At 41.6% G+C, this 21,659-nt stretch overlaps 1 protein-coding gene across 1 annotated transcript in view; it reads left to right on the forward strand.

Annotated features, from left to right (window-relative positions):
- The first annotated feature begins 258 nt into the window (after positions 1-258).
- The window catches only part of ACMSD (aminocarboxymuconate semialdehyde decarboxylase), a 68,134-nt gene continuing 46,733 nt past the window's right edge, over positions 259-21,659 (forward strand). The window contains 3 exon segments of the mRNA XM_053666837.1: positions 259-486; positions 6,761-6,805; positions 21,154-21,250. Coding sequence (XP_053522812.1) covers positions 430-486; positions 6,761-6,805; positions 21,154-21,250 — 199 coding nt within the window. The 5' untranslated portion in view covers positions 259-429.

Genomic DNA, 21,659 nt, shown 5'->3' on the forward strand with positions numbered 1-21,659 from the left:
TTATTTTTTCTTTAAAAACTCTCTGTGCTGTTTGGTTTTTAACCAGGTACTATTTGATTTTTTTACTATGTACATCTTGATAAGAATTGAAATATTTAAAAACAAAGGTTAGTCAATTTTGGACTTACTGAACTCAAAAGCAGCCTGTAATACATTTGGCCTCATAAGGTTTAGTACAGTCCTTTAAAAAAAAAATTGTGCTCCACATCCTAATTACCAGAGAATTGTTTATCCAAAGCTATGTTGACAAACAGACTTTGAACTTTAATAAGGCAACTGCAATGGACCTAACTTGGCTGAACAGGCTTCTGACCAGTGCCTAAACACAGCCACAGGGACAAAGTAAATTACTTATCTCCATGGTTTTCAAGGAGCTCTCTTGGTATCAAAACTTCATTCCTTATACACTTTTCCTCTGATCTTGTGGAGATGAAAATTGACATCTACAGTCATATTCTACCAAAAGAATGGCCAGATCTAAAAAAGGTAATGGTGATTAATTTGCTGAATTATTTTTGGAACTTCCTCGGGGTGTCTCAGTGCCTGTATTATAGACCTATCTCTTCTTTGAGGAATTAGATGTTAAGTTTTTCTGATCTGGGAGTGCTTTGAAAGGGAGTGCTATTTGGCAGCTCTGATTTCCTGGTTTCAAAAATAACTTTTATATTAATTTTGAAAGAATGTGGATCAAAGAAATAAGTGCTTTCTCAAAATCCCTTTCTTGAAGCATTCTTTAAAATTTCTGAACAGTTTAAGTCAGGCAGTTTTACTTCCATTTAAACCACATATTCAGCTGCTAGGAAGATATGTGCCAACTACAAAATTTAAAGTTACAGTTTCCAGTAAGAGACTATTAAAAAAATGGAATGTGATAGGTTTCCAGGACTTTTAAAACATATCTCCTTTCCCAAATGTTTAAAATAAGGTTTAGAAACACCAAGAGATAACTTGTGGAAATTTTTGTAGTCTATTTTAGGATGCTGTCTGAAACCTTTGCTTTTTGATATTCTTTAAGCTATAAATCCTTGTTACGAACTGGAGAGAAGGAACATCAAAAAACCATAGAGGAGATAATATATAGCCTTTGCACAATGAATATCTCCAAAGAGTCTTCTCTGGGTTTCTCAAAGGATGGAAATTTCCTTTTGTTATTAAGAACTTTTGAATGAATAACTGTAACATTGAATAAAACCATTAGAAGGTAGGAGACATGAACAAAATTTACAATTGGCTTGAGTCTGTTCAGGCTAAGTATCAGGTTTTACCCCATCTTAAGCCTTCTCTAGAACATGCGCACCACTGATATGTTTCATCTTTTTAGCCCAAGTGAAGAAAAATGTACTAACCTAAACTCTCATAGTGGTTCATTGTGCAAGTAGCTGAGAATATTTCCTTCTCATAGTTGTTAATCTTAAGTGTTTCTTTGTTCATGGTATTTTAGGTAAAATGGGTGGTAGACTTTGTGGATTGAGAAACACAAAATGATGCTGAATCATCTTTGAAAGGCTGTCCTTTTGCAGCCAATCATAAAAGCTTAACCCCATCAAACTCACCCCTGCCAAGGGAGTCTCAGTGCCTGCGTGGGGACTTGCTGTTCTGAATGCTGTTGTCCTCGTCAGAGTTTACTAAAATGTACACACCACTTCACAGTTTTAGTGATGACAGCTCAGAGCAGCCAAAAAAGATGCCTCCTCTGCTAAGGGGAGAAAACGGTGTACTTAGTATCTTGTGCCACAGCCCCGCCTCACATTGCTTGTCTCCCACCCCAAAGCTAGATTGAGCGAAGAACTGGTCACCAAGAGCCTATAATTTCTAAGTGCCCCACCTAATGCAGGGCCCTAAAGTTATTGTTAAAACTGCATAGGAAGCTGAGGGATGCAGAGCATGGGGAGGCTATAGCCACAAATGGGTGCCCCAGAGGCTCAGCAAGCACCTGCTCTGCTGGCTCTTTACCCCACCTCCCGTCCCTATCTTCCAGGTATTCCCTCAAAGAGGGAAGTGGCATTCTGTCATAGAAATCAGGCATCTATCCGGCAGTCTCACACACTGCAAGCGGATAATTGATGACACATGATGATGATGATAATGATTGTGATGATAGTAGTAATAATAATCATAGGGAACAACATGTAATTTGATTCACATAAAATGTGAATTGCAGAATACAGAAGATTTATATTATTAACCCAGCTGGACAGAAAAAGTACTGGAGACTCAGAAATGAGCCCAGGATCCCAGAGTTATTTGGGACCACGATGGCCCCTCCCCAGCATGACCACCACACCTGAACGAGACAGCTGGTCCAGGAGACTACCACTACTATAAGGGATATCCCTGGTCCCTCTGCCTTCCAGCGCCTCCCTCGACACCAGTCCACTCCCAGACTCTCCAAGCCCACCTAGGGCTTCACCATGGGGCCATTGGAACCTGGCTTCCAACTTGCAGGTCAGGCAATCAGACCTGTTATATGGTATAAGTTTTCATTTACATGCAGGCAAGCCAGTGATAAAACAACTGGCAGAAAACAGTTCTGTGTTTTCAAACTGGGAGGAGCGAGATAAATAAAAATACATTAAATTGTGCTGAGATTCTTCTCCCTCTCTGCCCACTGTCAGTCTCTTTGGTCACAGTAAATTGAGTGTTAATGTGACACTAGTTAATAGTGGGGGGGGGTTGGTGTTCATATAGTTCAATAGTTAAAGCAGATTTTACTTTGTCTTCCAAATGTTTCTTGGTGGGTAAAATGTTTCAAAACATCAGTCTCTCTGATTTTTTTTTTTACTATTTTTTCAAACTTTGCAATAAAAGGATGAAAAGAATAAGCCAGTACTAGTTCTATGTTAGAGGATAAAGCCCGTTTTTTCAAACCTGCTTTTCTCTATTAAATATTAATAGACACACCTCAATAACCTTGACCTCCTTATGCAATGAAGAAACAGAAAAGCAGAATCAACATGCCTGGCTTGATGATTAACTAATGATTACAAAGGACTGGGATTTGAGACAGCTTTTCCTTTTTCCCTTGCTAATAATGATTTTAGTCAGAGTTACAATTAAGATCTGTGAGGTGAAAAGAAAGCAGATTGAGAGGGCACTTGATTCCACTGTTGCTAATGAATCAGGACCCATCTACTCTGCTATCACAAACAGGAGGTTGGCGGGGGAGAAACCTTGGTGAAAGCTCTTTCAGGTCGATCCACAGGAGATTATGCATCAAAGCCATGATGATAATAAGGTTTCGACTTTTCCCTTCAGCAAGACTCTACTGACCACCTATTATGTGTCCAATAGTAGGGCTTGCAAAGGTTCTTCTAATTTTAAATTGAGTCAAAAAATTCTGGCCTCTAGTAAAAAAAAATTGTATATATATATATATATATATATATATATATATATATATATATATATATATGTTAGCAATAATTTAATTGCATTTATTCACTGTAAGATTTTAGGAGACAAAATCCCAGACATAACTTGACTCTTAAACAACCTCTGTGAGGAAAGAGATACTTGGTTTCATCATCCAGGAAATTTATTATTCACCATATGAAAGTGTGAGATCCCCAAAGACATTAAAACTGGCATCAGTTCATCAACCAAATTCATAGATGTCCAATTCAGAAACACATCTCTTGTGTATAGAACTAAATTCCCTTGAATTTTTTAATTTGTTTTTTATTTGTCATGCCCATAGTGCCTATGGAACATTTGGTCCTTGTCAGTGAAACATCCCCAAACTGGCAATGCCCCCTGGCCTATGCACTGACCAAAAGTACTCCCAGGGTCTTAATTTCAGATCTCAGGCTGGTTCAATTTAGGATGAGAGCTGGGGGATTGAACAAATCACAGGCTTGGAACAGAATTAAGTTTATCCAAATAAGTTAGGTCTTTGCAAGGAGCCTAGAGGAATCACAAAGTGTTCCGATTCTGTGCTTTCCAAGACAGGGGAGGGAGGAGTAGAGTGACAAAGGGCTTCTTCCTTCATGGCACTCCTTACTGTCTGCCTTATTATACCAGCTAAGGATAGAATAGGCTGTCACCACTATGCCTCCCTCACTGCCATCACTGTCTGCCAACACTCCCATTACCATCATCAGTATCACTACTGCCACCAAGCTCACCACCACAACCATCACCACTACCAGCTCACAAATTTCACCGCTGCCACTACCAACAACACCATCCCTACAAAACTATCACCTTCATCATCTTCACTGTTGCCACCACCATATCCACTGCCATTCCCACTGTCACCATCATCATCACTGTTAGCACTGATGAGGTCCTTTCTGTAAACCAAATCTGGTGACAATAGCTTTCTGTGAATTATCTCAGTTAATTCCCATAAAACCCTATGTCACAGCCACTGCTGTTTGCCTCATGGTACACAAAGGAAACAGTGACTTCGAGATGTTAAATCACTTCAGCAAAGTCAAGTACCTTTCAGAGTGGTTTGTCACATGTGACAAGAGCTCTCTGTTCTCCCTTCCTCTTCCTCTCTGACCTACCCCAGATGGAATACTTTCTAACCTGCTAATTTATGGATTAAAGTTCTGTAGAGAATTAAGAAAAAGTAAGAAAGAGAATGAGGAAGAAGTGAAAGAGAAAAAGGGAAAGAAAGAAGGAAAATAAAATCTTTTATAATACACTAAAGTAAGATTTCAATGGCAAATTTCCAGTTTGAGAGTTTAAGTTAATCTAAAGGGTAACTGATGAGGCCATCGGTATTCCACCCCCTCCTCTAGCATACATCTCTGGGCAGCTTTAGACAAAGGAAGAGAGGGAAAAACTCAAGGGTACTAAATTGTGAAGGGAGGACTGTGCCAGCGGGAGCGGAAGCAGGAGGGGAGAAACACAGGCAAAGGACAAACTATGTTCAGAGAGGAGGAGCTTGGGTCCCTGGTGCACATTTTCCCTTGCATGCCCAGCCCACCATGCCATGTCCTCTGATGTCACCTAGAGAGAAGCAGGTAGATCTACAGTTAAGATGATTATTTGATGCTATAACACAAGAATCAAATTTATGTTCAGGTAGAATAAAGCTAGTATGAAACTGACCCAACTCTTAAGAAGTCTGGTGGGGCCAACCCCAGGCACAGACACAGACATACACAAACACCTCTATGCCCAGCTCTCCCCTCTCAGTCTGGAGGGGAGAGCAGAGCCAGGAAAAGGGATCTGCCAGGCTTGACTTCCTCATGACAACCTCCCTGTCATGAGAACCAGCCACTGTTAGCTGTCTCGTCCAACTATAACACATGAGAAATTGTACTGATCTTCAATTTTCTTAATTTACCTACCCACCATTGATGACTGGAATCGCCAGGGAGCTCCTCACATCACTGTCTCTGGCTCCCACACCTTCCCCTCTTACATCACAATTTGAAAGCCACCTCATTGGAGCTTGGAAATGCAGACCACTGGAAGGAAGCACCTCTCCTCCGATCTGACCCCAGAATATGTTTTCAACCTGCCTTCCCTGACACCACTGACCCAAGTTGTGGGTCAGAACCCTCCTCCTGGCTCCCACAAAATTTGTGCACCACTCAGTCACAGCATGTCTCACATGTGATACATGCCCACCCCAGCCCCACCCTCTCAAGGCTGTGTTCCACAGGCTGGAAGTTTTCTTCACTTGTATTCTCTCCACCCTAGTAAGACCAGTCATAGGTGGGACTCCATGAAGATTTGAAGAATGACTGAATGAAGAGTGAATGATCCAAATGTGATTTTAAAACCTATAATTAATGAGTCCCATTTACCTATGTCCTTAGGCAGAGACTTTCAAATTTTTTTATTCATAACCACCAAGGAGAAATATAATTTATACTGTGTCTCAGTACAAACATCAATGTATATAATGGAAACAAGAGTTTCGTGAAATGAATAATTACACATAGGAGGCATTCTAATCTATTCCATTCCATTCCATTCCATTACTTTACTATCTAGGCTTAGGTTTTCCAAAAAGCAGATTCTGAGATAGAGACTCAAATGCAAGTAGTTTACTTTGGAGGTGATCTCAGAAAACACCAGTACAGTGAGGCAGCAAGACAGGGAAAGCAAGGCAGCCAAAGGAGGTGCACATGGGTGCCTCACCTCAGTCAGACCTTTGAACTAGCGTGTCCAGTGTATTTATGGGCAAACATCCTCAGTCGGTGGTTGGGGACTGCTGAGGGGAGATGTAACGCTGCTGTCCTGGTACTTCTGACATGCTAGAAGGGCCTGACCAAAGCTGTTCCAGTGGCAATAGATTAGTGTACACAGAAATGTTCAGGGGGAGGGAGTATTCTACCAACACCATCTGCTACACATACTATTTTGTGTTTTTAGAACATTTGGGTCACTATCCACTACCTTGATTACACACAACCCACAGTTTGAAGAGCAGTGTTCTAATAGAATATTTCCTAAAGAGCGGTCCTTACCGGCCAGGTTCTGTGGCCCCTGAAATAGCTTAGGTGGTATGTAAACAAATATATTTTAACATAAATCCTCATTTGAAAATTACAAACTGCTTGAGAATAAAAGGTAAAACTAGCACTTCCATGATATATTTAGAATTTTCTTCATGAATAAATTCATTTAGGGAAAGAAAGTAAATTGGTTTAAATATAATTATTAAATGATATGCGGATATGAAGAAAAATGGGAAGATGAAGCTTAAAAGGATGGAGCTCAGGATTCCTTGCCCCTTTATTGCAGTCCTGTCTGATTTGTTCTTTTGGTCTAACTGTGCTTCTTTCCCCCCCTGCAGAAATTTGGCTACGGAGGCTGGGTGCAGCTCCAACACCACAGTCAGGTGAGTTTCCCCCAAAGTGTGAGCATGGCTTGAATCCAGCGGCAACCTGAGCCTGAGACCTTCCTGCAGGCCTCCCAGAGCTCTCTGCCCTCCTGCTGAGTCTGCAGTAGGCAAGTGAGCAGCACTGATGTTTCTCAAAATCATTAGCAAATTATATTTACTGATTAAAAGCTTCTGCATGGCTAAAGAAAACACTATTAAATTAAAAAGACAACCAACTGTATGGGAAAACATATTTGCCAAAGATACCTCAGACAAAGGTTTAATCTCCAAAATATACAAAGAACTTACACGACTCCACTCTAAGAAGACATCTAACCCAATTAAAAAATGGGAAAAGGACTTGAACAGACACTTCTCCAAGGAGGACATACAGAAGATCCAGAGACACATGAAGAGATGCTCAATATTGTTAGCTATCAGAGAGATGCAAATTAAAACCACAATGAGATACCACTTTACACCGGTCAGGATGGCTATCATAAACAAAACAACAAACAACAAATGTTGGAGAGGGTGTGGGGAAAAGGGGTCCTTAGTTCACTGTTGGTGGGATTGCAGACTGGTACAACCATTATGGAAAACAGTATGGAATTTTCTCAGAAAAATAAAAATCGACCTGCCTTTTGACCCAGCAATTCCGCTGCTAGGATTATACCTAAGAATCCTAAAACATCAATGTCAAAGAACCTATGTACCACAATGTTCATAGCAGCACAATTTACAATAGCCAAGAGATGGAAGCAACCTACATGCCCGTCAGTAAATGAATGGATCAAAAAATTGTGGTACATACTCACAATGGAATTCTATGCAGCAGAGAGAAAGAAGGAGCTACTACCCTTTGCAACAACATGGATGGAACTGGAAAGCATTATGCTGAGTGAAATAGGCCAGGTGTTGAAAGACAAACACCATATGATCTCACCTTTAACAGGAAGCTAAACAACAAAACAAACAAGCAAGTAGAATAAAAACCAAGACACTGAAATAGAGAACAAGGGGACAGTGACCAGAGGGGAGAGGGAAGGGAATTTAAGGGGGAAAAAGGGGAGGGATTTGGAGGAACAAGTATGAAGGACACAGGGATGAGGACTGGGGGGTGGGAAATGGGAGGGAGGTGGGGAGCCGGGGGGGGGGGGGGAGCTGGGATGGGAGAAATAGACAAAAAACTGTACTTGAAAAATAACTAAATAAAAAATAAAATAAAATAAAATCACTAGCAAAAATGAGGATGACTTCAAAGGCATCATTCAGGAAGATAAAATTGGAATCTGAGAAGCCATTTAAAAACCTTTCCTTTTATTTCCCCTCGAACCAATTTTAGCATGTATTGCTCTGCCTTGCGAAAGTGAGCTGGCCCTCTCCAGGTCAGTACTGTATATTGAGGCCAACCAAATGAATGGAACAGTTTAGGTCTGAGCACAAGCTAGAGAAATTAAACATTGGTGAGAGAGGGGAAGAAGCCATTCTTTGGTTGACTTTGGTAAGAGGAAAAAGTGAAAGGAGGACTGAGACTGAGGTCAAAGTCTAGAGCTGCACAGAAGTCAGGTCTGGCTTGATTTTCAGAGGCAGCAAATTCCTGTGTGGAGTTCAGAAGGAATGATCCTGAGCTTCTAGCTGGAACATGGGTGTGTCTAAATCAGGCCTGGAAGGCTTGTGGTCTCGAAAAACGCAGTTACCCCGTGTAGGGGTAACGCAATGCATTGTGATAAGGTTAGGACTGCTTTTGCACCAGGTGCTGGAGGACACAGACTTGGGCACAATATTGGAGAAGGCCTCCTGGAGGAAGTGATGCCCATCCTGAGTCTTAAAGCAGGGTTGAAGGCTTGCCCAAGGAATAAAGGAAGCAAGTTTCCAGGAAGTAAAGACAGGAAGCAAAGGCATGGAAATATTTATATATGTTAGTCCAGAACTCAAGCACTTGGCTATGGCTGGGACCAGCATTTCTCACAATGTGATCCCGGGACCAGCCAGTTTACCTTTAATTGAGAACTTGGAAGAAATACAAATTCATGAATGTCAACCCAGGTCTACCAAATCAGGAACTCCGAGGACCTGACCAGCAATATGTGTTTTGACAAGCCTCCAACTGATTTTGATGTTTACTGAGGTTTGAACACCACTGGCTATATTGATTCATTCCCTGACTGATTTGTATTAACACCAGTTTTGTGCCAGTCCCCCCAGTCTGGACATGAGAAATACACTGGTGAGTAAGACAGACATGCTGCCTGCCCTCATGGTGCTCAAATTCCAGGAGGAGACAGACAAACCCGATTGCTTTGGAGAATTGAATGAAAAACAGGAAGATCACCTGGCGCTGGCTGCACAGGCAGCTAGTGAAGACTTGGAGGGAAGAAAGGAAAATCTGGGGTAGTGTCCGTGGCTCAGGGAACAGCAGTTGCAAAGGCTACTATCTGAGGAAGAGCTGTGTTCAAGGAACAGAGAGGAGGGCAACCTGGCTGAGATGTAGTGAAAGGGGCAGATGGTAGAAAATGAAACTAGTGAGGTAGGCAGGGGCCAGATTATGAAAAGACTTGTAGCACATGCTAAGGAATCTGGATCTGATTTTCAACACAATGCAAATTCTTTGGAGGGTCCTAACAACTTTAAAAGGCCACTTCGGCTGCAGAGAATGGAGGCAGGCAAAAGTTTTGGGAGCAAAGTGGTAGGAAGAAGCTGAAGAGGGGGACAGAAGCCTCATTAGATAGAGTCTTGGAGGTTGGCTTAGGCCATTGAACCTGACCCTGAAGGCAGTGGGGAATCATTACAGAGTTTTCAACATTAGAATCTCTGGGGCACTTCATTCCTACTTGCATTACAGAGCTCCTGACTGAGGGTTGACTCAGACACTGAGCTGCACCTCTGTCAAGAAAAGTGCTAGTTCCAAATCTGGAGCTAGTGATCTAAGCTTCCCTTAAGTCTCCCCAAGGAAGAGAATAATTTGAGTGGAGTGGATAACAAGTCTACTAGGAAGCCCCAAATGCAGGGAACAGCAGCCTGTGATATTTTTTTAAATTCCATATCCCAGGCTGCAGTCTGTAGCCTTGATAATGAAATTGAATGGCCTTCATTTCATTTTGTTTTCATGTCAAGAGACTGCATAAACTTAATAGCAAATTTCAAAAAAAAATAAAAATGAAAGACAATATTTCTGTTCCCATCTACGGCCTTCATATTTCCAGCAAAATATGATACACTGGTAGTCTAATAGAAAAGAAACAGTGACATTCTCCTTCCTTCTCTCTCAAAAACAAAGCAGAACTAAATCTGTATTTTTTTACAGTGGTCAGGAATTAGTCACTGGAAAACAATATGTAAATATATACAAGTATTCAAATTAGGCTAAGAGCAATGAGAAAATCCAGTATTGTGGGGCTGAAATTCATTTTTATTCTCCAACATTTCTTTGGTGAGCAAATATTTTTCTGTCCCTGCATCTGATTTATCTCAGAAATCCCTGTTCCCTGAAAGCTCTTTCCAAAACATTTTCCTGGTCTGCCTTACTTGTTTCTTTCCTCAACCTTTGGTTTTTCAATGCTTTTGGAATGAATGGAGGGGTATTTGTTTGCCACAGTAAAGTTTTGTTCAGAATTGAAAAATACCATTTGCCTTTTGGTTGAATATTTATAAAGGTATAGGTACCAAGACATTTTGTATGGCTTCCTCTGAGGAGCTACAGGGGTGGGGGTGGAAGGGAGTCCTGATGGCGAGAACACCTGGGAGCATTTCAAAGGAGAAACACAGGGCCTGTTCAAACCCCTGGGTCAGCAGCATCTACAAGTATCCACTGAATGTTTTTTAGGCCTTTGGGACTACAAACACACACACACACACACACACACACGCACACACACACACACACGCACGCACACCATTTCACCATTTCAAACACACACTATTCTGTGTAGTCTCCGATCACTGGGTTCCCAATCTGAAAAGGATTTCCCCTCACTGAGAAGCAAAAAAGACACCCAAATGAATAAAGAACATACAGATAATGCTAATTTTTGTGCTAAAATGATAATTTTGTAGTAACCAAACAAAAGAAACCATAAATAACCAGGGAGTTCAGGGAATGTGGAAAGCCCAAGGCCAGGGGCAGTTTTTATAAAGATAAACAATTATAGTGATCATCTACTCTAGTGTTTAGAAATAAGGGTTGCAGCCCAACAGTGAGTCATAATAAGATGTCAGTGGGTCAGGTAGGACAGCTTTAAAAATGAAATAGATTACAAAAGAAAGTATAGCAGAATGCATTGTTCATGGTAAGAGTAAATACTATTCATGAAAATTTTGTCCCAGTCTGTTATCGGTATATGGCTCCAGTGGGTCACAATGGAAACTATATTTCCACATGTCAGGTCACAGCCAATGTGATTGAAAGCCATTAATTGAGTCCAGTGCTGTCATTTTATGTTTTTATTCTGAAGGTTAATTTTTCATTACATAAGTATTATTTCAATAAATTCTTTTAAAATTCAGCCCTAGCTGGTGTGGCCCAGTGGACTGAGTGCTGGCCTGTGAACCAAAGGGTCACTGGTTTGATTCCTAGTCAGGGCACATACCTAGGTTGCAGGCCAGCTCCCCAGCAGGGGGTGCACGAGAGGCAACCACACACTGATGTTTCTCTCTTTCTCTTTCTCCCTCCCTTGCCCTCTCTAAAACTAAATAAATAAAATCTTTAAATAAAATAAAAATAAATAAATAATTTTAAAGTACTAAAAAAAATCAAATAATTGCAAATAAAACTACAGTTCCCTTGGATCAGCACTCCCCATCTTCAAAACCAATTCCTGTTAACAGTTTGGTGGGTATTTACCCAGACTTTTTCCTATTATTTTACTTATGTATACATGTACCTGTAAAAATACATAGCATTATTTAATATAGCAATGTACATCTTTTGCTATATCAATCAGGCTCCAAAGCAAAAAATATATGGGACACTTAAATTAGAATACTTTGAAAAGAGTTAATAAGAACCTATAAAGGTGTATGTGTGTGCTGAAGTAGTAAAGATAAACAGAGGCCAGGTCATGCAGGGTATTACGGAGTCAGTTAAGGAGTTGGGATTGTACCTTCAGGGCAGTGGAAATCCATTCAAGAGCTTTATGTGGGGCAGTGGCAAGATCTGATTTAGGGACTTTTTAGATTTTTCATTTAATTTTTTTTAACTCTAGAGGATGGTTGTTCTTCCACATTCTTTCACCTTTGTGATATTCTAAATCATGTTTTATTTTTGCATAACAGTTGGTATCATACAATATTATATCAGTTTCAGGATTATAGCCCAGTGATTAGACATTATATAATGTACTAAATGATTATCTAGATAAATCTCATACCCATCTGACACCATACATAGTTATCAAAATATTATTGACTATATTCCCTGTGCTGTCCTTTATATATCCCTCTGACTATTTTTAAAGTGTATTCTATTGACTATGCTGTTACAGTGGTCCTAATTTTTCCTCCTTTGCCCACTTCCGCCTGGTACCTCCATTCCTTCTAGCAATCCTCCCCTTAGTTCATGTCCATAGGTCATGTATATAAGTTCTTTGGCTTCTCCATTTCCTGTACTATTCCTAACATCCCCCTTTCTATTTGGTACCTACAAATTATCCTTCCTAATCCCTGTACCTTTCCCCCATTCTCCCTCTTCCCCCTCACTGCTGATAACCCTCTCTGTCATCTCCATATCTATGATTTTTTTCCTGTTCTAGTTATTTGCTTAGTTTGTTTTTGTTTTTTAGATTCAGTTGTTGACAGTTTTGAGTTTGTTGCCATTTTACTGTTCATAGTTTTGATCTTCTTTTTCTTAGATAAGTCCCTCTAACATTTCATATAATAAGGGCTTGGTGATGATGAACTTCCTTTTCTTTACCTTGTCTGGGAAGCACTTTGTCTGCCCTTCAATTGTAAATGATAGCTTTGCTGGATAGAGTAATCTAGGTTGTAGGTCCTTGCTTTTCATCACTTTGAATACTTCCTGCCTGTCCCTTCTTGTCTGCAAAGTTTCTTTTGAGAAATCAGTTGATAGTCTCATGAGAACTCCTTTGTAGGTAACTCTCTGCTTAAGATTCTCTCTTTATCTTTAACCTTTGGCATTTTAATTATGATGTGATTTGATGTGGTCTTTTTTGAGTCCAACTTGTTTGGGACTCTCTGTGCTTCCTGGGCTTTGTGCTTCTCTGTTTCCTGCACCAACTTAATAAAGTTTTCTTTCATTATTTTTTCAAATAAGTTTTCAATTTCTTGCTCTTTCTCTTCCCCTTCTCACATCCCTATGATTTGGATGTTGGCACTTTTGGCTACGTCCCAGAGGCTTCTTATTCTCTCCTCAGTTTTTGAATTCTTGTTCCCTCATTCTGTACTGGTTGACTGTTTATTTCTTCCTTATGTTCCAAATTGTTGATTTGAACCCCCACTTTCTTCCCTTTGTTGTTGGTTCCCTGTGAATTTTTCTTTATTTCACTTAAGGTAACCTTAATTTCTACCTTTATATATTTGCTGTACTCAGTGAGTTCTCTGAGCATCCTTATCACCAGTGTTTTGAACTCTGCATCTGGTAGGTTGGTTCTCTCAGTTTTGCTTAGTTTTTTTCTGAGGTTTTATTCTCTTCTTTCATTTGGCCCATATTTCTTTTTCTCCTTGATTTGGCAGCCTCCTTGTGTTTGTTTCTGTGTATTAGGTAGAGCTGCTTTGATTCCCTGTCTTAGCATAGGGAATGTGCTAATTTCCTGGTCTGGGCCCAGGACCCCTCACTCCTCAGGGGAGACATCCGTGTCTGAGATATCCCTCCTGATTTTTACCCACCACACATGGGTGTGGGTCCAGCCCCTTTTGTATCTTTGCCCCTCCTATCAGTCTCCTACCAACCTCAGTGTGGCTTCATCTTTATATCCCTAGTTATATGACTTCTGGTCAGCTAGATTTCAGGCTATTCTGAATGACCGTTGTTCTGTAATTTCTTTGTAATTTTGATGTTGTTGTGGAAAAATGCAAGTATCATATTTTCCTGCCCCACCATCTTGACCAAAAACCCTGATTTAGGGTTTTAAAAGTTGACTCTGGCTGTTTTGTGGAGACTGGGTTGAAGGAGAGCAAGAGCGGAGGCAGAAGAGTAGGCTGGAGGCTGGAGTCGTTGTCTTTCAGATGAAAGAGGATGGGACCTGGACCAGGGCTGTAGCTGTGAAGATGGAGGAAAATAATGATTTAGGATCTATTCTGGAGGTTGAATCAATGGTTTTGGGAAATGAATTGAATGGCAATATTAGGTAGGAGGATGTAAAAAAATGATCTTGTCTCAGAGGGAGGAGAAAGATAATGCACAAGTATCAAGGACAGAAGCAGCCAAGCCAAGAGGGCAAGTATGTCTGGGAGAGAAATGGTTGTCATAGTAGTGATCCCTCCCATGGAGCCATCCGTCAGAACCTGGGAATGTGAAAGTTGGATTGATAACAGAGGTGTGCTTCCTGGTGATAGTGTCTGGGCCATTTCTGACAACTCTGCACCCCAAACCCAAGCAGCATGATAGCTTGCATGATCTAGACAGACAGCCTGAGTAAGGACTGGAGTAAGAGGGTGACAATGGAAATCCAATGTGAAATACTGAGTTTGAAAATACATTTTTAATGATACACAAAGTACTAGACATTTGAAATACCACTCATATTTGAACTTATTCGCAGAAAGTATTAGAACTATAAGTTAAGCATCAGAAATGTCATAGTTTAGGTTCTCTGGGAATCAGGCTCTGAGGCAGAGATAGGGTACAGGAGGTTTATTGGGAAATTGTCTTAGAAAGGACACCAGTGGAAGGGAAGAGAAGGAAGCAGGCTAGAACAGAGGGCAAGGCTGAGTTGTGATGTAGTCTAAATGGAGGCCTCAACTGGCCCTGTAAGAATCTTAAAAGCTAACTTTCAGAGTCGTCCCAAGTTGGGGTGGTGTGAGAAGGCCAATATAGATGGGACCTTTACACCTCCATGTCAACTACTCATTAGAAGTGAAGCAGGACCTTGAGGAAGGTAGCTTTCCTTAGCCATGGCAGTTTTCTTATCTCCTCTCAGGGGCTGAGAGCAAAGGGCAGTCTGATAGCAAGACTCCCAAAAGTTGGGAGAATAAGTCTTTCATTTCTGAAGGGGAATCCGGGTGACACATCACACCATCCTGGGAAGGACCTTAGACATCACTTACTTTATAGTCAGAGTCTGAGGTTCTGAGAGGGCAGTGGTTTACAGAAAGGATCCAGGTCTCCTGACCCCAGCAGTGCCACGATTCACTACACAATGCTGTTCTAGCCTAAAAGTGTTAGTGGTGTATTTGAAATGGGTTATTTGGGTAATGATGGTTGGTTGAGGAATTCTTTAATTAAAAATAGAAAATTGTTTTTCTTTTGAGAGTTTAGGGGAAAAACAGAGGTTGTTTTTTTGCTGAATAAATTAGAGCAGCTTGCTGCAATTAGTTGGTTTAAGATGTTGGTTGATGTTGAGATCAACATTAACAACAGAGCCTAGGAGACCTCCAAGCTCCTCCCCCAGCAGCAAGTGCTGACCTCTGAGGTGCATTTATAGCCCAGCAGAGTACTGTGTTCCCAGTCGTAAAGTGAAAGGGATCAAGAGTTGATTCTCTATGATGGCTGTCATGTCCCCAGATTCTGACGGAAGGAACAATGAGAATTGGAAGCCTATTATAGGGGCAAACCTACTCTGTAGTTATTTCCACTCAGGAGTTTCACTGACAGTTGCTCTCACTCATTTGCCTTATCATGGATCCAGCATGAAGGATGTGGGAAGAGAAGTTCAGTGAGTCTGTTTTCCTGACCTGTAATAAGAACAGAACTCATTAGGAAATTATAATAATTAACCTTTGCCTGCTAGATAGATACCAATTACCAAATACCATCCTGATGGAATAAAAAAATGGCTTCATAAACCTGGATTCTTGTCCTAGCTCTATACCAACTAAATGTATGACCTTGGACAAATCACTCTACCTCATGGACTCATTGGTAAATTCTTTTTTTTTTACCATTTTTTTCTTTTTAATATATTTTATTGATTATGCCATTACAGTGGTCCCATTTCCCCCCCCTTAATTTCCCTCCACCCTGCTTCCCCCTCCCCCACCATTCCCCCCTTTCATTTATGTCCATGTGTCACAAGTTCTTTAGATTCTATATTTCCCATACTATTCTTGCCCTCCCCCCTATCTATTTTCTACCTAAGGTCTATGCTACTTATTTTCTGTACCTTCTCCCCCCTTCTCCTCCTCCCACTCCCCTGTTGCTAACCCTCCATGTGATCTCCATTTCTATGGTTCTACTCCTGATCTAGCTGTCCTCTTAGATTGCTTTTGTTTTAGGTGTGGTTGTTAATAACTGTGAGTTTGCTGTCCTTTCACTGTTCATATTTTTATCTTCTCTTCCTTAGATAAGTCCTTTTAACATTTCATATAATAAGGGCTTGGTGATGAACTTCTTTAACTTGACCTTATCTGAGAAGCACTTTATCTGCCCTTCCATTTTAAATGAAAGGTTTGCTGGATAGAGCAATCTTGGATGTAGGTCCTTGGCTTTTATGACTTGGAATACTTCTTTCCAGCCCCTTCTTGCCTATAAGGTCTCTTTTGAGAAATCAGCTGACAGTCTGATGGGAGCTCCTTTGTAGGTGACTGTCCCCTTAGCTCTTGCTGCTTCTAGGATTCTCTCCTTCATTTTAATCTTGGCTAATATAATTATGATGTGCCTTGGTGTGTTCCTTCTTGGGTCCAACTTCTTTGGGACTCTCTGAGCTTCCTGGATTTCCTGGAAGTCTATTGCCTTTGCCAGACTGGGGAAGTTCTCCTTTATTATTTGTTCAAATAAGTTTTCCACTGGTGGCTGGCTGTTCCTCTTCCCCTTCTGGTACCCCTATAATTCAGATGTTAGAGCTTTTAAAGATGTCCTGGAGGTTCCTAAGCCTCTCCTCATTTTTTTGAATTCTTGTTTCTTCATTCTTTTCAGTTTGGTCATTTTTTTTCTTCTTTCTGGTCCACTCCACTGATTTGAGTCCCAGTTTCCTTTCCATCACTATTGGTTTCCTGTGCACTTCCCTTCATTTCAATTAGTTTAGCCTTCATTTGTTCCTCTAATTTGTGGCTAAAACCAACCAGTTCTGTGAGGATCCTGATCACCAGTGTTTTGAACTGTGCATCTGATAGGTTGGCTATCTTTTGGTTGCTTAGAAGTATTGGCTCTGGGGCTTTGAGCTGTTCCTCTTGAGCCATAATGGTTTGGTCTGTTTGCACCTGTTACATATGAGGGGTGGACCAGAACCAAGCAACCCAGTTGCTGGGTTGTGACGCTATATGTGGGGGCGGGGTCAGAGAAGGGCAATGGCATTTGTTCCACTCTCTCTCAGATTTTGGTCCCCTCTGCTGCTTCCCACAAGCAAATGGTCTGGATGAATGGTTCGTTGTTGTTGGACTTTCATACAGTTCAATTTTATGTGTTTTGGTTGCGTTTTTGTTACTAAAACTTTGTTGTCTTTAAACTTGGTTGTGCAGGGAGGCACAGTATTTCCACCTACGCCTCCATCTTGGTCAGTTCATTGGTAAATTCTTGAGTGGAACTAAATGATCTATTCCTGATTTAAATTACTCTGCTTTGTCTTAAACCCAGACTCACTCATGCACCTCCCAGAAAAGCCCAATTTCCCCCCTTATCATTGATAATATAGCAGCCCTGCTTTATCCACCATTTGTTACCTGCCACAGTCTGAAAACATTGAGTGGAAAATTTGTGAGTTTAAAGTTGTGTGATACTCTGTGCAGCATGGTGAAATCTCAAAACAGTGCCACTCCGTCCCACCCAGGACGGCACATCCACACTGTATATGCTTCCCACCCGTGAGTCACTTAGCGGTCATCTCAGCAATCAGATCCAGCGTTCCAGTGTCGAAGTGCTTGTGCTCAAGTCGCCCTTATTTTACTTAACAATGGCCCCAAAGCACAAGGCTAGTGGTGCCAGCAATTTGGATGTGCCAAGGAGAAGCCATGAAGTGCTTCATTTAAATGAAAAGGTGGAAGTTCTCAATGAAAGAAGAAAAAATGACATGCTGAGAGGGCCAAGATCTATGGTAAGAATGAATCATCTCCCCGTGAAACTGAAAAAGGGAGAAGAGATTTCCACTGGTTTCACTGCCATACCTCAAACCACAGGGCATGTTAAATGCTTGGTTAAGATGGAGAAGGCATTACATTTACAGGTGAAGACATAAAACAGAGAGAGACCACATTTACATAACTTTTATTACAGCATTTTGTTATAATTTCTCTATTATGGTATTGTTAATCTCTTGCTGTGTCTAATTTAAAAATTAAACTTTATCACAGATATACACATACAAGAAAAAACATAGTATATGTATAGGGTTCAGTATTCTCCTTAGCCTCAGGCATCCAGTGGGGGTCTTGGAACATACCTCCCATGGATAAGAGGGGACTAGTGTAGATAGTAAAATCTGGCCATTACTGATTTACCATATTCTCTGTCTTGGTATGTTCTTTACAAGCACTCTATTATCGAATCTTCTGAGTCACTCCGTGTTCTTAGTTGTAAATAACAGAACCCACTCCAGCCAGTTAAATTACAAAAGCAGCTCACAGACTTGCTGGGAGAGTCAGAGATCAAGCTCAGAGGTGGGGCGAATGCACACAAGGTCCAGTTATACCCACAAGGCTGCTGCAGCAGAGACAAGTGAGTGCCACCACTCCTGGTCATGGGAAGCTCACATGCGTGCTGATGCTGCTGAGACTGGACACCAAAGCATTGTTGTTTCCTCCAGCCATGTCTGATGTCTCAGACAACACCCGGACCAAAAGATAGATTCCACATAGTGCCTGCTTCCTCACAGTGCTCACTTCCCAGTCAAGGTCACGTGTGGGCACCTCCGGCAGAGCCCAAAGCACACGCCAGTGCCCTTGCCACCACGGACGCTGGGAAAGTGAATTCTGGATTTTCCCTCAGGAAGGAGGAATCATGATGTGAAATTTTCTTCATGCATACAAAGTGTTTCAAAGATGTCGAGCAGCCACAAATATGACAAATATAATGGCCCACGTTCTGTAGAGAGAAAATGTGAGGCTTAAACTCAGAAGGCCCATAACTTAGCCAGTTATACCACTGGCTGGTAAGTACTTTAATGAGATTTAAACCCAGGTCTGTCCGGATACTAAGATCCTGCTCCTCAGCCCTCTACTATTCAGGGTATTTTATGGTGATTAAACTTCATGATTAAGAAGTAAAAGAAAAAGAAAACTTTTAATTTGCCAAATGAAAGTGCATTCCCAGCTTTCTCTTTCACCATCAACTTCTCCCCTCTCCCTCCTTCCCCAAACGGAAAGGTGAGCCCGTGTGTGCAGTCTGTGCCACTCAGGGCAAACAACAGAAACCAACAACAGTTCATTTAAGTATAAAAGGAATTTGTTGCAAGTATTTTAAGACCCTCAAGAATTACAAAGTGCCTCGGGAACCAAACCCATGAAACGTGTTAGTGACTGAAGCCACAGCCAGCCTATATACCACAGCAACAGCCTGGCCAAAGAGCTGCCCCCCGGCCCCGCCCAGCTGGACGCTGAACACCACCACCAGTGCCCCTGCCAACGGATGCAGCACGGGGCCACTGCTGGGGTCACTGGCAGAGTAAGTTCACTGTTCTGTGGTTTTGTATCACTTGCTCTTGATTAAAAACCAAGCACCGATTGGACAAGCTCAGGGCAAAGAGGGCACAAATTTGGGCTTTGGGCTGTATTCTGCCCCCACTAAGGGCTGGATTCTGCCCCCACTAAGAATCTCACAGGAGATTTCCCAACCATGGAAAGTTGTTTAGAGGTCAGCATAGTAAGCAAAAGATGAGAACTGAGGCAAATCAATCCTGAGTCCCAACATCAGAGACTTGGTTCTGCTTGTGTAAAGCAGAATTACACAATTACACAAGTCAATTGCTCACTGACCTTCTGCCCCAGTCCATGAAAAAGGAAAACATGGATATGAGGTCTTGTCATGCAAGTCAGACGTGAAGGGTGGCTACACCTGAAGGTGGAAAGTGGCTGGCTCTCTGCAAGCAGAAATTGGGGGCGGTTTTTTCCAAGAGATAGAAGGGTGGAGAATGAGGCTGTGGCAAGGACTGTGTACAACTCCTAATCAAGCCAAGGAGAAGAGTAGGAGGGCAAGGATTCCATCAAGCAGAGCTCAAGGCCTTTGATCACCTTGTGCCCATTTGGCCACCACACGAGGCCCAAGGGCGATGTTGGGGCCCTAAAGCACCACCAGAGGTGGTGAGTCCTCAAAGCGGGGGACACCAGATAGCCTAGTCCCTAATTAGCCTTATGTCACTAATAACTGATACTTAGAATAGCTAACAATTCACATGTGTCTGATACTCCACTAAGTGCTTTATATGGATTGCCCCATTTCATGCTCATAGGATCCCTTTAAGGTAAGTTATGTAATTTTTTAAGAGAAGTCATATTATTATCCCTATTTTAAAGATAAGCAAACTGGGGCTCAGAGATGTTGTTTAACTTGCCCAAGGCCACACAGTAAGTAGTAGAATGGGGACTTGAAACTGAGGAGTTCTGATTTCAGGGACCCGGATCACAACTTTTCCCTTCTCTTTAGGGATCACAACCTGGAGGCCTGATCCAGAAGCCACTGCCACGCCCTTACACAGCCATTCACTGTGGCCCCTGCACTGCTCATTAGGAGAAGGTGCACGCAGGCTGGCACGGTGCCAGGTAGAAGCCAGCAGCTCAGCCCCGAGTTGCATACATGCTGCTAGATGATCCGCTTCAGTGCCCACCTCCTCCTGCAGGCATTGATATCGGTGGGCCCTGCTCTGTTAGACAAATCATTCATTCTCACCATCCATCTGTTGCTTTTCTATAAAACCAGAGGGCTGGATTCAATGTTCTATCTCAAAGACCCTTTTCAATCCTAAAATGTTGTGAGCTGCAGTTTTCCAGACACTGGGCCTTCTTCTCAGGGCTTGTAGCCAGTGATTCACATAGACAAGGTGACCACTCATCCTCAGTCATGAAGCCCCCAAAGGCCATGACCATGACCTTGTTTCTCTCTATTTCCAACAACTGATACCTACAGAGCACACCCCTTTAACTGCAGTCTAGTATTAAGGTTGAGGATGAAAAGCTGGGTTCTGTTCAATGAATAGATTTATACTTTGTTGAGAATTAAGTAACCCCTAAAATTTTAGGGGAGAACCAAGTTCTAAAGCATACAAGGAAGGATTAATCTAAGTAAATTCAGGTTAGCTTCTGCTGATGTGCATTTTCTGCCCTAGGGAGACGCAAAGATGCTGAAAGATGGGAAGGTTTTCAGGGTGGTCCAAGAGAACCGCTGGGATCCAGAAGTTCGTATTAGAGAAATGGACCAAACAGGTACTTAAAACAAGAAATAGCACCAATTTTTATATATGATATAAAAGCATGTTTCTCCCAAAAGTCTGCTGATCGCTTCACAGGATTTACATGATGGTAACTTCTATCGCCTTTTCTCCACTGGGCCAGGCTGCTCCAGCTTCACTGGGGGCAGGATGGGACCTGCTACTGTAATGTTTTCAGTGCAGATTAAATTTGTTAAAAATTAGATAGACCCTGTTTTAAAGGAGAATAGTGTGTCATAAAAAATATAAAAGTGTCATTTTATTATTTTAAACCTTTTTAAGTTTAAATGTATAGTATTCACTTATTATAAAGTCAGTTAAAACAGTACAAATTAGGATTCACAGAGTAAAGATGCCAATTTCCTGCTTAGTCAGATTGAGGATCCAATTACTTCCGATTGTCT

Source organism: Artibeus jamaicensis, unplaced genomic scaffold, assembly GCF_021234435.1.
Source record: "Artibeus jamaicensis isolate MK-2021 breed Jamaican fruit bat unplaced genomic scaffold, CSHL_Jam_final contig_1284, whole genome shotgun sequence".
Taxonomy (NCBI): Eukaryota; Metazoa; Chordata; class Mammalia; order Chiroptera; family Phyllostomidae; genus Artibeus; species Artibeus jamaicensis.